This window comes from Sorex fumeus, unplaced genomic scaffold (assembly GCF_029834395.1).
Source record: "Sorex fumeus unplaced genomic scaffold, SorFum_2.1 ptg000193l, whole genome shotgun sequence".
NCBI lineage: Eukaryota > Metazoa > Chordata > Mammalia > Eulipotyphla > Soricidae > Sorex > Sorex fumeus.
The window spans coordinates 1,740,418-1,756,189 of NW_026606250.1; the positions used below are offsets into that span (position 1 = coordinate 1,740,418).

Here is a 15,772-nt window from a genome sequence, read left to right on the forward strand (position 1 = left end):
TCGTCCCATGCCCAGCCGCTCCCGCGGGGCCCTGGTGGTCCTGACTGAGCGTCCGGCCTCTGAGCACCGTCCCCCACGGCAGAGCCACTGGCCTCTCCCTGCCGGGAGCTGGACCGCTGCAGGGGCTGGTGCCAGCCGCCCACGCAGTGACGGCGGGGCCCCAGTGGGCACAGGGCGACCTCCGCTGGACCGCTGCAGGGGCTGGTGCCAGCCGCCCACGCAGTGACGGCGGGGGCCCCAGTGGGCACAGGGCGGCCTCCGCTGGACCGCTGCAGGGGCTGGTGCCAGCCGCCCACGCAGTGACGGCGGGGCCCCAGTGGGCACAGGGCGGCCTCCGCTGGACCGCTGCAGGGGCTGGTGCCAGCCGCCCACGCAGTGACGGCGGGGCCCCAGGGGGCACAGGGCGGCCTCCGCTGGACCGCTGCAGGGGCTGGTGCCAGCCGCCCACCCAGTGACGGCGGGGCCCCAGGGGGCACAGGGCGGCCTCCGCTGGACCGCTGCAGGGGCTGGTGCCAGCCGCCCACGCAGTGACGGCGGGGCCCCAGTGGGCACAGGGCGGCCTCCGCTGGACCACTGCAGGGGCTGGTGCCAGCCGCCCACCCAGTGACGGCGGGGCCCCAGGGGGCACAGGGCGGCCTCCGCTGGACCGCTGCAGGGGCTGGTGCCAGCCGCCCACGCAGTGACGGCGGGGCCCCAGTGGGCACAGGGCGGCCTCCGCTGGACCGCTGCAGGGGCTGGTGCCAGCCGCCCACCCAGTGACGGCGGGGCCCCAGGGGGCACAGGGCGGCCTCCGCTGGACCGCTGCAGGGGCTGGTGCCAGCCGGGCGCCCACCCAGTGACGGCGGGGCCCCAGGGGGCACAGGGCGGCCTCCGCGAGCGAGTCCACGGGTTCTTCCCGCCGCGCAGGGCCGGGGTCGCGCGGGCGGCGTCACAGAGGCGGGCGGTCCCCATGGCAACGGGCACGCGGCTCCTCGAGGCTGGGCCCCGGCTCGGGGCAGCCTGCGCTCGGCTCCCAGACACAGGGCAAGTGGGTGCGGGGCCGGGAGGCGGAGGCGCGGGGGGGGGGGGGGGAGGGGGGCGGGGCCGGGAGGGGCCGCGTGCAGGGCGACGCCCCCACACCCTCTCCTCAGGGGTCTGCAGCCTCCCGCCTTCTCCTCTCCTGGAACCCAGAGGCTGCGGAGACCCTGAGGCTGCCAGGGGTCCACCCGTCCTGTCCCCCCCCTGTGTGCTGGGAAGGGGGCCTGACCCTGGACGGGGCGTGAGCGTCAGAGGGCCGGCAGGGCAGGCACCCCGGTGCCACTTCCCCTGCAGGCTCAGCCTCCGGTGAGGGCCTGGGGCATCTGTCCTGGGCTCTGCAGGGAGGGTGCAGGCAGGCGCTGGGGGCAGTCCTGTCCCGAGGGCCCACTCCCTTTGCGCAGAACCGCACCTCGCCCAGCCCCAGAACGTCTGGCCCCAGAACCATGATGCAGGCCCGGCCCAGTGCTGCCTCTTCCCGGAGCTGTGCCTGCACCTGCTCCTGACAGCCCGCCCTCCCCCACCAGCTCCCAGACAATGAACTCCCAGGTGACGGGCCTGGGCCTGGACAAAATGAAGCTGGACAGTCCCCAGCCCTTCCTGGAGCAGGAGGACGCCGAGGAGGCGGAGGACGGGCAGCTGCTGGAGCCCGAGGCTTGGAGGACCTACATGGGACGCCGGGCGGCGCTGCGGGAGTTCCTGAGCTCGGACCTGAGCCCTCACCTCCTCAGGAGGCACCACGCCCGCATGGAGCTGCTCCGGAAGTGCTCCTACTACATCGAGGTCCTCCCCAAACACCTGGCCCTGGGCGACCAGAACCCGCTGGCCCTGCCCAACACCATGTTCCAGCTCATCGACCCCTGGAAGTTCCAGCGCATGAAGAAGGTGGGCACGGCCCAGACCCAGATCCAGCTGCTGCTGCTCGGGGACCTCCTGGAGCAGCTGGACCGTGGCCGCGCCCAGCTGGACGCGCTGCTCGAGTCCCCCGACCCCCGGCCCTTCCTGGCGGGCTGGGGGCTGGTGGAGCGGCGGCTGGCGGACTTGTCGGCCGTCATGGACAGCTTCCTGGCCATGATGGTGCCGGGGCGTCTGCACATCAAGCACCGCCTGGTGTCCGACGTCGGTGCCACCAAGGTCCCCCACATCCGGCTCATGCTGAGCACCAAGATGCCCGTCATGTTCGACCGCAAGGAGTCAGTGGCGCACCGAGACTGGGCGAGTCTGCGCTGGTTTGTCACCGTGCAGCCGGCCACACCCGAGCAGTTCGAGCTGCGCTTCAAACTGCTGGACCCGCGGAGCCAGCAGGAGGGCGCGCAGAGGGGCGTCATCCCCGTGGCTGCCTGCACCTTCGACATCCACAACCTGCTGCCCAACCGCTGCTACAGGTTCACCGTCAAGCGGGCAGAGAGCTACACGCTGGTGTATGAGCCCTGGAGGGACAGCCTGACCCTGCAGACCAAGCCAGGGCCCCCCGAGGGGCCTGCCCCCCACCGGCTGGGCAAGCCCAGCCCGTCCCTGACCGCACCTCCCGAGAGATGATTTTCTAGTATTTATCCACTAATAAAGAGGAGTATAAACACCACACAGACACAGGCGACTCGTTCTCGTAGCAGCCCTCCAGTGTCAGCCTCTCCCAGCAGCCCAGCCACGCCGCAGGCTGCACCTTCCAGAACCCTGAGCAGAAGCCTCCGGACGGCACTCAGGTCCCCTGCACGCCTGCCCCAAGCCGCTGGAGTACCCGCCCTGAGCCCCCCACTCACTCACCTGCCCTGACCTCAGCCCGCCTCTAGTCTGCTGACAGCACTCTGCTGTGACCCGGCCCCCCCAGGCCCACATGCAGGCCCGAGGCCATGCTGGGCTGTGTGCTAGGGCCTTGTTGGTGCCCCCCCACCCAGAGCAGGACAGCCAACAGAAGGGCTGTTTCCCTCCTGCACACTCTCCTGCCTTAAAATCCCCTGTTCTCCTGCCGCCCACCCTGGCCTCCATCCTGGTTCCCACTCAGTGCCACGGAAGCTAGCATGTCCATCCCTCCAGGAAACTCTCCGGGACTCAAGCAGGGAAGGTTCCGCCTCCAGTGCTCAAGTGCATCTCAGATCAGGACTAAACTTTGGTGTTTAGGGCCGCCTGGAGTGAATGTGCTTTTCCCTTTTCTGGGCAGGCCTGGACAGAGGGGACTCCCTGCTCGGGGCAGTTCCCAGGCCTGGGTGGACAGTGGAGCCGGAACAACCCCCTGTTGTGACCCAGGGCCCTTGCCAGGGCACCCGAGTGTCCCACGCTTCACCCAAAGCAAGACGAGGGGCATCCTGAGGTCTCCGATGGAGCAGACACCTCCAAACGACAGGCGCTTTCAGATTGGTCTTTATAATAAAAATTAAGATTTGATCATATAAGTCAGGGTCCAAGAAAATACATAAAAATTGGAATGTAGAAATATGATTTGTAGAAAACATCAATCACACACTTCCCGGCACCGCGGCGGTAAGCCCTCTGCGTGTGGGCGGGGCGCGCGGCGCCGCCACGCGGCGGGGAGGGGAATTGCACGGGGCCCGAGCCGCCTGGGGGAGGGGCGGGGGCCCGCGCCGCAGGCCGCCCCCCGAGTATCGCACAGCAGCTGAGCGGCAGGAGGAGGGGCGGGCGGAGGCGGGGCCCGCAGAGGTAGGCAGAAGGGCCCCCGTCCGGGTCCGGGAGGGGCTCCTTGCCCTGGGCGGCGCTGAGGGGCCGGCGGGGCTTCCTGAAACAGAAAAGAAGGCCGAGCTGCCCGGGCAGCCCTGGGGCGGGGCTGAAGGACCCCCAGCGGCCCGCCCGCGGCCCGGGACTTCCCTGCGGTGTCCAGGAAGAGCCAGGGCAGGAGCTGGGCTTTCAGGAGAAGACAGCAGGCTTCTTCCGGACCTGGATCTGGGCGGCCGGCACCAAGCTCTGCTGCTCCTCGCAGAATTCGAGAAGCCGGCGCCAGAGCGGGCAGCAGCGCAGGAGGACTTGGTTTCCTGCAAGGGTGCGCGGTCAGCGGGAGCCCCGCCCCCGGGACAGGCCCCGCCCCGGGACAGGCTCCGCCCCCGAGGATAGACCACCCCCCGCCCCGGAGGAGCCCCGCCTACAGGGCTAGGTCCGCCCCTGGGATAGACCCCGCCCCTGGGAGAGACCCGCCCCGGGAGGGATAGGCCCCGCCCCTGGGATAGGTCCCACCCCGGAATAGACCCGCCCACAGGGGTAAGGTCCCGCCCCGGGGTAGGCCCCGCCCCTGGGGTAGGTCCCACCCCGGAATAGACCCGCCCACAGGGGTAAGGTCCCGCCCCGGGATAGGCCCCGCCCCTGGGGTAGGTCCCACCCCGGAATAGACCCGCCCACAGGGGTAAGGTCCCGCCCCGGGATAGGCCCCGCCCCTGGGGTAGGTCCCACCCCGGAATAGACCCGCCCACAGGGGTAAGCCCCGCCCCAGGAAAGGCCGGGCAGGCCCCGCCCACATGCATAGGCCCCACCCCTGGGTAGGCCCCACCTCGGGATAGACCTGCCCACAGGGACAGGCCCCGCCCCGGGACAGGCCCCGCCCACAGGGATAGGCCCCGCCCCGGGATAGGCCCCGCCCACAGGGATAGGCCCCGCCCCAGGATAGACCTACCCACAGGGATAGGCCCCGCCCTGGAGTATGTCCCGCCCCGTCCCGCCCCGCCCCACCCCAGAAGCCCTCCCTGGACCCCAAGGTGGCCTCACCGATGAGGCAGAGCCCCTCCTGGGCACGGGTGATGGCCACGTTCACTTGGTTGGGGTCCACCACGAAGCCCAGGAACTTCTTCAGCCAGCCCTTGGTGGGCCGCTGGTCCACGTCGGCCTCGGGACAGGAGCGCACGGTGCTCACCAGCACGTAGCGCCACTCGCTGCCTGCAGAGGGAGCGTCGTGAGCCGGGCCGAGCCCCAGGCCACCCCCGCCGTGCCCGCCCAGCCTCACCCTGGCTCTACCCTGGCTCTTGGTGATGGAGGACACGGTCACTCCCCTGAGGCCCTTGGAGGCCAGGAGCTTGCTGATCTCTGCGGCCTGGGCATTGTACGGCGTGAGGATGGCGATTTCCTCGGGCTGCACCGTGCGCCCCAGAATCAGCTCCTTGGCAATGTGAACCTGAAGGGGCGAGGGTGGCGGTGCTGTGCAAACGGCCTGGAGCCTCCTGCCCTGGCCTCCAGGGCCAGGCCTGTTCTCACCACTCCTCTGCCGCCTCCTCCGGGAAGTCCTCCCTGGCCGGAGGTAGACGGTGTCCCCTGGGGTTCCATGGCCACTCACCACCTGGTCCACCTCCTCCAGGTTGGCTTTGGAGTTCTCATTCCCTTCATCTGTGGACACCAGCAGACTCTGCTCGTGGCCCTGGATGTGGCCGAAGATGACAGGGCAGCTGGCCCTGCCGGGGTGGCCCAGGACGCTGGGCGCCCGCCGAAGCTCCGGCCAGGTCTTCAGCTGGTTCTGGTAGAACTCCATGGACGGGAAGGCACAGATGCCCTTGTGCTGCAAGACAAGGATGCGGGCCAGGCCGGGCCACTGGCTGCCCACCTAGGCCCCGAGACCGCCGGGGAGGGAGAGGCCGGGCCCCCTGCTCACCATGCGGTACTGCGTGTCCAGCATGAAGGCGTCCTTGTGGTACCGCTCGAAGAGGGACCGGTCCAGGCCCAGGGCCTGCAGCTGGTCGTTCTTGACCACGGGCCGCAGCTGCTTGTGGTCCCCCAGAAGGACCACCTGCGCGGCAGGCGGCAGAGTTGGTCCCTCGCCCTGCCCCCCCCCCCGGCAGGCAGAGCCAGCGAGGCGGTGCTGCCACCCACCTTCTCGGCCCTGGGGAAGTTCACCAGGGGGATGAGGGTCTCGGGCTCGGTGGCCATGCCGGCCTCGTCCACCAGCACCTGCCACACGTGCAGCTTCTTGAGGCTGGCCGCGGCCGCGCAGGAGCACGTGCAGAGGATCACGCGGTGCTGCGCCAGCTCGAAGTTCCGTGCCTGGCTCAGCACTTCCCGGTACCTGGGGTAGGCACGGCGCCGGTCAGCAGGGGGCGGAGTGGACAGCGTCCGGCCACCCGGGAGCCCGGGCCTGGCCCACTCACTTCGCAAGCTCCTCTCTGGACAGGATTTCCCCGTTCCGCAGCCGCGCGTCAAAGGCCCTGATGGCCGAGGCGCAGGGGTTGGGCGGCTGCCGGATGCGGTGGTGCAGGCTGATGCTCCTGGGGGGGGAGGGCGAGTCACAGGGGTCCCCGGCCGCACACCCTCCCGGGCGCAGACCCCACGCAGGCCCACCTGAGGGCTTGGTTCGGCCGCCCCTCCCCGGGGCTCCTCCTGGACAGGCCCCTGCTGCCCACACCGGGCAGGGGGAACTCGGTGCCCTCGGCCTGCTCGCTGTACACACGGAGGGGCCTCAGCTCTGCCGCCCTGCTCAGGAGCAGACCTGGGGGCAGGCGGGGCGTGAGTGGGCCTGCTCGGCCCCGCGGTCCCCACCCGGGGGCGCCTGCGCACCTGCCAAGACGTCCACCGACTTGTTCGAGGGTCCGCAGTAGAGGATGTGGGGGCCCCCCTGGGACTTCCTCCTGCCCAGGCCGCTGCTGGCCGGCGCCCGCTCCTCGTTGGACTTGTGGAACCAGAAGACGATGTGGAGGGCCACCACGGTCTTCCCCGTGCCTGCGGGCAGAGGCAGTGAGGCCGGCCGGCCCCCCGGCCCTCCCCCCGGGCTCCCCGACAGGACCCCACCTGGCGGGCCCTGGATGACCGTGAACCGCTTCTTCAGGGCCTCCCGGACGGCCTCGGTCTGGCTGGGGTTCAGCTTGTGGCGGCTGTGCGGGATGTCGAAGACCCTCTGCTCCAGGAGCCTGCCGGGGATCCCTGAGGAAGGGGGTCTCTGAGCAGGGCGCAGGCCCCACGTGGGGTAGGGTGGGGCGGGGCGGGGCCACTCACCTCTGTGCGGGAGCTGCTGGCGGGGCAGCGCCAGGGGCTGGCCGAGCGCGATGCTGATGACCAGCTGTGAGGCCCTGTCCAGCCCACACACGGCCTCTTCCTTACGGCTGCGGGGACAGACGGCAGAGCGTGTTGACGGGGCCACCGGCAGGGCCGCCCCTCAGCCCGCCCGCCCGCCGTCCCGCGCCACTCACATGTCAGGGAGCTGCTTGGGCAGCACCTCGACGGTGAACCGGGCGTCAGGCCTCAGCACCTGCGCGGGCACCTGCCCCATGGCCATCTGCTGGACGCAGAAGGGCACGAGCCTGCCGGTGATGAGCCCATTCCGGTCCTCCTCCTCCTCCGTGCCCTCCGTCAGCCCGTGGGCCACCCAGGTGAAGGTGTCGGGGTCTGTGGTGAAGGGGGGCGCCGGGCCCGGGCTGGCGGGGGCCCGGGCAGGCTGCAGCCCGTCCAGCCGGATGCAGAGGTAACAGTGGCTGAAGCTGACGTTGATGCAGTGGCGGAGCAGGAGGTCCGAGCCCAGCCGGAAGGTGCCCTGCAGCTGGCCCTGCGGGGTCCGCTCGGGGCTCCAGGAGATGCGCACGCCCTGCAGCGTGATGGACTCGTTCTCAGCCACCGCGCTGGTGACCGCCTCCAGCGCGCAGAACGGCCGCCACACGCTCACGTACTCGGCCACGTCCTGGCAGCGGTCGCGCCCCGCCTGGAGCTCGAGGCCCGAGAAGCAGGGTCCCGGCCGCTCCACGTGCTCCAGGCACAGGCTGAGGCCCGGCGCCACGGCCCAGAGCTGCAGCGCCGGCGCCAGGAAGCCATGCTGCAGGGCCGGGCCCAGCTGCACGCTCAGCACGTCGCCCGCGCGCAGGTCCCGCCAGACCTCCACGAACAGCCCGCAGGGGCTCCGCCGCGCCTGGCCCAGCTCCAGGGGCTCCGGCTCCGCCGCGCCCTGCTCCCGCACCAGGGCGGCCGCCTCGGGCCAGCACTGCCCCTGCACCAGCTCCAGCAGCCGCTGCCACAGGGCCGAGTCCACGGGCCGGCGGTGGGCGTCAAGCAGGGCGCCGGGCAGTGGCAGGCAGGCTGTGTCCTCCCGCACCGAGTAGATGCGACGCCGCCAGGTGAGCCGCAGGCCGGGCCGGCCCTCCAGGGCCCGCGGGGGCTCGGCCAGCTGCAGGGCGCGGTAGGGCACCGGGCAGGGGTCTGGCAGGCTGTCGGGGTCGGCGGGGAAGAGCAGCCGGAAGCAGCGGGCGCCCGCCTCTACGTCCACCGCCACGCCCAGCTTGGCCCACGGCTGGGCGCTGAGCCGCTCGGCCAGGTGCAGGCTCCGGGCCCGGCGCTGGTAGGCCTGGGCGCGTGCGTGCTGGTGGCCGAACTCCTGGCAGAGCCCGTCGATGTCCTGGGCGCTGTAGGCGGCGCCCCCGCAGCCCAGCACGTGCAGCAGCTGCCGCTGCAGCACCAGGTCCAGGTACCTGCGGATGGGCGAGGAGGCCCAGGTGTAGCAGTCCACCTGCAGGGAGTAGTGGCCCCGCGGCGGCTGCGGGCCCGGCCCGGAGCGGCAGAACGCGGAGCGGGCCAGCGCCCGGTGGAAGTCCAACACCACGGGCAGCAGGGCGGGGTGCAGGTCGTCCGTGGTCACCAGGTCCACCAGCAGCGGCAGGTCCCCGGCCCGGGCTGCCTGCTGGATGCGCCCCCAGAGGGCAGCCAGCAGGGGCAGCTGGGCGGCCGGGGGCCCGTGGGCCCCCAGGCGCTGGGCCAGGGGCAGCGAGAGGGGCAGCCAGGCCGCGTGCTTCCGACCCAGCGCCTCCAGCTGCTGTCGGGCGGGCGCCGGCTGCCAGCGCAGCGGGGTGACCTCCCGCGTGGCCTCGCTGCCCACCAGGAACTCGGCCGCCAGGCTGTTGAACTGGATCATGTACTCCTTGACCATGCTGTGGGCCGCGCGGAAGCCCAGCTCGCTGTCCTCGTCTGGGGGCTCGTAGCAGCAGGCCTGCTGCAGCCGGCGCCCACGCAGCACCCGGGAGAGGTAGCAGGCGGCCGCCACGCAGGCGGCCACCGAGTCCAGGCTGGTGGGCAGCTCCAAGCCGGCCCCCGGGTGCTGCCGGATGAGCTGCTCCGCCTCCGCGTAGGACAGCCGCCAGTCGGAGCGCACCAGCGAGGGCGCGAAGCGGACGTCCTTGAGCCGGTCGCTGCCCTTCTCCACGGTGAGGAAGAGGGAGATGGCCAGGCGGTCCTGGCCGGGCAGGAGGCTGAGCGCCTGCTGGCAGAGGCTGGCGGGCAGCATGGGCACGGGCTCCCGGTTGGGGGCGTAGAAGGCCGTGCCCCGCCTGCGGGCCTCGGCGTCCAGGACGCCGTCCCTGGGCACACAGCTGGCCACGTCGGTGATGTGCACGGCTACCTCGTACCTGAGGCCCAGGTCCCGGACGCTGATGGCGTCGTCCAGGTTGCAGGCGTCCGGCGGGTCCACGGTGAAGGTGAGGATGCCGCGGCAGTCCTGCCGGCAGGGGGGCACCTTGCCCAGCTCCGCGCGGTACTTCCGCAGGGCCCCCGTGACGGCCGCGGGCTCCGCCGATGGGGGCTTTAGGCTGTACTCCAGGTCCAGGGCGTGGACGCCGTGCTCCCAGTTGGAGGCCTCGGGCAGCACCTCTAGGACGACGCCCAGCGGGCAGTAGAAGCGCTCGCGCCACAGCACCACGCACACGCGGAAGAGCCGCCTGCGGCGAGCGCTGTGTGGCAGCCGCTCGGTCCCCGCCCGCTCCAGGCGGCCCCGTGCCAGCCGGTGCAGGGGCACCTCCTGCGGGTCCCGCAGCTCCGCCACAAAGATCTTGGTCACGGAGCCGTCGATGGGCGTCATGATGCGCGGGTCCCACTCGTCCATGCGGCAGACGAACACCAGTTCCTGCTGCCGGCGCTGGAGCACCCCCACCACGCAGCCCTGCGGCTGCCCGGGGCCCGGGTCACCGAGCTTCACCACCACCTCGTCCCCGGTGAAGGCCATGCCGCAGCGCAGGCGGCCCCTCAGCTGGATGGGCCCCGAGCCCCCCTCGTCCAGCGGCACCGCAGTGGCCCGCTCGAAGGTCTCCTGCACGAGTGTGCAGCGCCGGTACCGCTCGGGCTCGGCCCGCAGGAGCGTGCACAGCATGGCCCGCGGCAGGTTCACGTACTGCCGGGCCTGCTGCGGGGACCGGGGCCTGGCCACCGTGTCCAGCAGCCCGTCCTCCTGCACCAGCACGGCCATCTTCAGACTCTCGTCCAGCAGCTCCTGCAGGATGGAGTCCTCGGGGTCCAGCTCCCCCTCGAACAGCCAGAAGTCGGACTCGGCCCCCGCGGCAGCCCCGGGGCCTGAGAGCACCCCGTCACCCACGGCCACCGCGGCCGCCTCCTCCCTCTCCCCGGAGGCCGCCGTCTCAGGGCCTGGTGCCCCAGGCTTGGCCTCAGGCCCACCCCCGGCAGGGCTTCCAGGGCTCGCGGCCCCCGCCGCGGGGCCCCGGGGTGCCGGCAGGTCCAGGGGCCCGCGGGCCCAGCGCCGCTGGGCTGCCACACCGCCCTCGACCTGCTCCAGCGACAGGTCCGGGGGGCAGACGCTGTGATGCTCCACGCACTCCCGGATGAAGCTCTTCCACAGTTTGCTGCAGGCCCCGACGGAGCAGAGGGCCACGGCGTCGCCCACGGCCACCACCTGCGACTGGGCGCGGGTCAGGATGGTGTTGAGCACCCGCGCGTCGACGAAGAAGTCGGGGCTGGGCGCGCCAGGGCTCTGCAGGCTGCGGCAGGTGTGCACCGTGCTGAGGACCACCACGCGGAACTCTCGGCCTGTGGGAGGGCAGGGTCAGGCGCGGGCCGGCGCCGGGAGCCCGTCCCCGCCTCCGGGCACCCACCTGGCAGGATCTCGAAGCTGCCCACGGACACCTGGCCCAGGCTCCGTCGCCTCAGCTCCTGCCGCAGGGCGCTCACCTGTGGGGCACGGCCGTGGGCCCTCAGTCGCGAGGGCCCGGGCTCCTCCGCCCCGGCCCAGCCCGGCCGGGGGTGGGTCCCTCGGCCCCGAAGGGCCGGCTCACCTGGGCGCCGTGGGAGACGACGCAGATCTGCCCCTGCTCGCAGCTGCCCCAGCAGTGTGGCCAGGTGCCCACGAGCTCCTGCACCTTCTCCACCACCTGGCTGATCTCGGCCGGGTTGAGCCAGGACGTCATGGACAGGTCACGCTCCGGGCAGCCGGCCACGTGGCAGAACATGAGCGGGTAGAGGTGGGGGTGGCGCGGCACCTTGCCGCTGGCGTGGATGGGGTTGCCCTTGGCCGCGTAGAAGTGGCGGGCCACGAAGCGGATGATGGCCTCGGTGCAGCGGTAGTTCTCGTGGAAGATGATGCGGCTGTGCCGGGCGGCCTCGTCCGGCTGCTGCTGGTAGTGCCGGAAGAGCCGGTGCAGCAGCGTGTGGCCGGCCGCCCGGTCCCGCGGCACGCTGAAGAGCCGGGGCGTGACCTGCATGTGGTCACCCGCCAGCACCACGCAGGTGTTGGCCGTGGCGTGGCCGAGCGGCACCAGGGCCTCGCACTCCAGCATCTGGGCGGCCTCGTCGAGGAAGATGTGCGAGAAGAAGCCGGCGGGGACCCGCAGCTGCCGCGCCTGGGCCGTGGTGGCCACCAGGATGCGGTGCCGCTCCAGCTCGGCGCTGCTGGGCGGCCGGAAGGCCTGGCGGTCGGCGCTCAGGCAGCAGTACTGCAGCGTGACCGCGTCCGTCTGCCCGGGCGGCCGATCCGTGAACATCACCCGCAGCGGCGCTGCCTCGGGGTGGCCGCTGAGGACATGGCCATGGAAGTGCTCCCGGATGTAGATGTCGGCCGCGCTGGGGGGGGGGAGAGGGGCGCGTGGGGCCATGGCCGCGGCCGGCCGCAGCACCTGCTGTGGGCCAGCCCTGCCCGGAGGTCGGCGCTTCAAACAAGGCCGTGTCCTGCCCCCGCAGAGTGTCCATGGCAGCAGAGGGGACAGACACACAGATAAAGAAACAAAGGCAGGTCAGACCCGATGAGGATGGAGCGGCAGCAGAGAGAGCCTGGGTGGTCAGGGAGGGCTTCCTGGAGGTGAGGAGCTGGGGAAAGTCAGAGCCTGGCGAGGAGGACCCCACAGCGGCAGAGAGCAGTGACGTGGCCAGGGAAGGCTTCCTGGAGGAGGCGCGGAGCCGGCCGCGGGCACGACAGAGAGGCAGAGCAGGGCTCACTGCCCAGAGCACCCGGGGGTCCAGAGGCCGGGGTCCCCCTGCCCTCGGCTGCCGCCCTCCGGCAGCGGGCGACTGAGAGCCGGCACCACAGCTTGGCAGCGTGGCGAGGAGAACGCCCGCCCCCCGCAGGCAGAAGCAGCGGGGCGGCTGGACACTCGTGAGCGCGTGCAGAGGCAGAGTCTGCGGAGGGAGGGGAGCGTCCCGCGAGCCCAGCGGGCGTGGTGCCCGCGCTCACCTGTTGGTGTGTGTGCAGATGAGCACCCTGGCGTCCGGCTGCCGCACCACCTCCAGGGAGGCCATGGCCAGCGTGTAGGTCTTGCCCGTGCCGAAGGGGCCGTAGATGAGCAGGGGGGCCACGGGCGCGGGGCCGCCGGGGTGGGTGCCCACAATGGCCGCCACGGCCAGCTTCTGCTTGCGGTTGCCGTGCACCGTGGGCGGGCGGGGCAGGGGCCGGGGCAGCGCACTGGCCTGCAGGTCAGGCACCACCAGGCGCACGTCGGCCAGCGCGTCCACTGCCTGGTGCCACCGGCGGAAGACCAGGGGGTCCACCTGGAACTGCACCTCCAGGACGCGGCTGCAGCCGGCCTGCAGCCCCAGGGCCTGGCAGCAGTGCGCGGGCAGCAGCAGCCACAGGGCCTGCTCCCAGCTGGCCCGGCTCTCCAGCCGCGCCTCGAACACCGTGAGGTCCGGGGCGGGCACCGGGGCCACCAGCACGGTGCTCACCGCCCGGCCCAGCAGGAAGCCCTGGTCCGTGTCCGGCGTCAGGGAGGGGGGCACGGGCACCTCTGCGTAGAGGGCGCCCGGGGGCGCGAGCACCAGGCCCAGGGCGGGCGTCTGCAGGGACGTCTGGAGGGACACCGGGCCCCGCAGGTTCAGCCTGTACAAGGAGGAGCGCAGGGGTCAGCGGGCTGGGGCCACACGGGCCTGCCCGCCCCCGTGCCCACCAGGCCCACACACTTGGCCACCAGCCGCTGCTGTGCCGCCTCTTCCTCGTAGAGGAACTGGTGCATCCTCTGGCGGTAGTTGGCGCAGGACATGGGCCCCGGGGCCTGGCCGCCGCGGCTGAAGTCCAGAGCCAGGTCGGGCCCCTTGTACTTGGCCAGCAGGGTGGCCTGCTCGGTCGAGCGCTCCACGCTGGGCACGACATGGCGGTTGCCCGTGTGCCAGCGCTCCAGCGGCGGCGGTGGGGCGGGGGCGGGGGGCGCCCGGGGCCCCGGGCAGCGCTCCTGGCCCAGCTGCAGGGTCAGCTTCCGCAGCAGCACGGGCCGGCAGCCGAAGTCGAAGGCCAGCCACTGCTCGAAGGTGCCGAAGGAGGCGCTGAGCACCTGCACGGTCACCCGGGCCTGCAGGGGCGCGTCGGGCCCCCGGAACCGCTCACCGCAGGCGTACTGCTGCCCTGGGGGCAGGCCGGGGGCCACCAGCGAGAAGGTGGCGCCGGGCTCCTGCCTGAGCAAGGCCACGTGCTGCAGGGGCGCCTGGGGAGAGGACGCGGCTCAGCCCCCGTGGCCACGGGCAGCCCCGGCCCAGCCAGCCGGCCGCTCCCACCGCAGGGCCCCGGGCACGGACGGACGTGGGGACTCACCTCGGAGCGCAGGGTGAACGTCCAGCTGTGCTGCGTCACCTTGTGGGCTGCCCGGAGCAGCAGGGGCTGGTCACAGGAGGCCGACACGCCCTCCACGGCCTCAGCCAGCTGCAAGGACACGGCCTCAGCAGGCGCCGGCGATGCCCGGCCCCACCCCACCCAGCCGCGCCCGCACCTCGCCCGCGGAGCCGCCCCTCGGCCTCTGCCCTTCCCTCTACCCCACCCTTCCCCCCTGCTCACCCTCGCCGCCCTGCCCGCACTCACCACCAGCAGCTCGCTCCCGCTGCGCTGATACTCGTCCAGCAGCCGCTCCTGGTAGGGCATCAGCCCTTCCTTCCAGGCGGCCTCCTCCCGCAGCCGCACACTCTCGGCCCGCCGGGTCCACTCGACGAGCTCCTCCGGGGAGTGGGCCTTGGTGCAGAGCCGCCCGTACTCACAGTGCTCGGGCCTGCGGGGGGCAGAGTCAGCAGGGGAGCACCGCCCCGGGGGCCTCACCCTCCCTGCGCAGGCCCGGCGTGGCCCCTGCCCTCACCTGGGGCAGAGCTCGAAGGAGGTCAGGCCGGCGGGCGGGCTGCGGTGGCCCCAGGTGGCGGCCGGCTCCAGGGCCACCATCTGCCTGTGCTCCAGGGAGGCGCAGTGGTTCTCGAAGGCCTCGGGCGAGCCGCAGGACAGCAGGCAGGCCGGGCAGTACAGCCGCACCTGGGGGGCCGGCTCCGGGGGGCGCGAGCAGGGCCCCCCGCCGCAGCCCGCCCAGCTGCTCGGCCTCCCACACGGCCATCTCCACGGCACTGTGCGCGTACTGGCACCGCGCCGCCCCGTGCCTGCAGGGCCGGCCGCGGCCCACGAACATGCAGAAGGCCAGCGGCTGGCCGTACTGCGGCTGGGCCCGCACCTCCACCACCTGCTGCTTGCTGTGGCCGTCGGCGCTCACGTGCGCCAGCAGGGCCGGGCAGGCCCCGTGGGCGCCGCAGCGGCCCTGGGCGTCGACGGGACTGAGGCGAGGAGGCGAGCGGCGGAAGCAGTGGGTGCAGAGCAGCTGGAAGCGGCCGCCGAACTCGGCGCGGATGGCGTCGGCGGGGCTGCCCCCGACCGCGCCCCCCAGCAGGGCGGCCTTCAGCCAGGGCCGGCCCGCGCCGGACTCCCGCTCCCACGTCCACACCAGCGCCTCCTCGGGGCTGCGCGCGAAGGTGCACTGGTTGCGGTGGCGCCGGCAGCCCAGGCCCGGCTTGTAGTAGCGGCAGACCTCGTACCGCGCCGGCCGCGGGAAGCTGGGCCGCCGGTCCACCTTGCGCCAGGGCTTGCTGGGCGCCGCGCCCTTCCGGCGGGCCAGGAGGATCTCCCGCGGGCACTCGTGCTCCACGCCACGCAGCAGGTAGGTGCTCTCGTTCAGCCGCTGCGTGCAGCGGGGGCAGGCCAGGGACAGGTCCACCTGCGCCTGCAGCCGGGCCAGGCAGGGCTCCTTGGAGGCCCCAGCGCCGGCGGGCGCCCGGCCGTTCCCGGGGGACATCGCGCCCAGTGCCGGCCGGGTCCGAAAGGCGGCGTCATGGGCCATGGGTCAGCAGGTGCGCAGGGGCTGCTGCCCCACCAGGAGACGCCTGGGAGGGAGAGGATGAGTCAGCCCAGGAGGCCACACCCACAGACACACAGCACTCACACGCGCGTATGTGCGCATGCACACACACACACACACACACTACATACGCCACACGTGGGCAAACACAGAGACACACGGGCACACACGGGCACAGACGCGCAGGCACGGCACACACACAGGAACACAAGTGGGCACACAGGTGCGGACACACAAGGCAGAGACACAGACCCACGGGCACACATACACGCACACACAAACACACATGTACACAGATACACACACAGGCACTCTCACACATGTGCACACACATGTACATGCACACACGGACACAGACACACATATGCACAAGCACACACACATGCACACACTGACACACACAGACCCATACACACGCATATGAGCACGCATACACACAACACATGAACACAGACACACACGCCCGCGCAGACACATGCACTCACACAGAG

The 15,772-nt window shown here is 72.1% G+C and overlaps 2 protein-coding genes across 2 annotated transcripts; one reads left to right on the top strand and one right to left on the bottom strand.

Annotated features, from left to right (window-relative positions):
- Positions 1 to 1,545: 1,545 nt before the first annotated feature.
- Positions 1,546 to 2,582, top strand: FNDC11 (fibronectin type III domain containing 11). The gene has a single exon (XM_056108037.1). The coding sequence runs from the start codon at positions 1,552 to 1,554 to the stop codon at positions 2,551 to 2,553; it is 1,002 nt and encodes a 333-aa protein (XP_055964012.1). The 5' UTR covers positions 1,546 to 1,551; the 3' UTR covers positions 2,554 to 2,582.
- Positions 2,583 to 3,356: 774 nt separating this feature from the next.
- HELZ2 (helicase with zinc finger 2) lies at positions 3,357 to 15,365 on the bottom strand. Its single transcript, XM_056108035.1, is given in 20 exon segments — positions 3,357 to 3,998; positions 4,723 to 4,890; positions 4,969 to 5,125; positions 5,285 to 5,503; positions 5,597 to 5,731; positions 5,815 to 6,007; positions 6,090 to 6,206; positions 6,280 to 6,427; positions 6,496 to 6,657; positions 6,727 to 6,858; positions 6,931 to 7,037; positions 7,125 to 10,728; positions 10,794 to 10,869; positions 10,974 to 11,757; positions 12,365 to 13,006; positions 13,087 to 13,604; positions 13,712 to 13,819; positions 13,976 to 14,159; positions 14,244 to 14,405; positions 14,407 to 15,365. Coding segments are annotated over 20 exon segments (8,598 nt in total). The 5' UTR covers positions 15,264 to 15,365; the 3' UTR covers positions 3,357 to 3,873.
- Positions 15,366 to 15,772: the final 407 nt, after the last annotated feature.

Excerpts from the sequence above, each read along its gene's own strand:
- FNDC11 (XM_056108037.1), top strand. The coding sequence starts at position 1,552 with ATGAACTCCCAGGTGACGGGCCTGGGCCTGGACAAAATGAAGCTGGAC.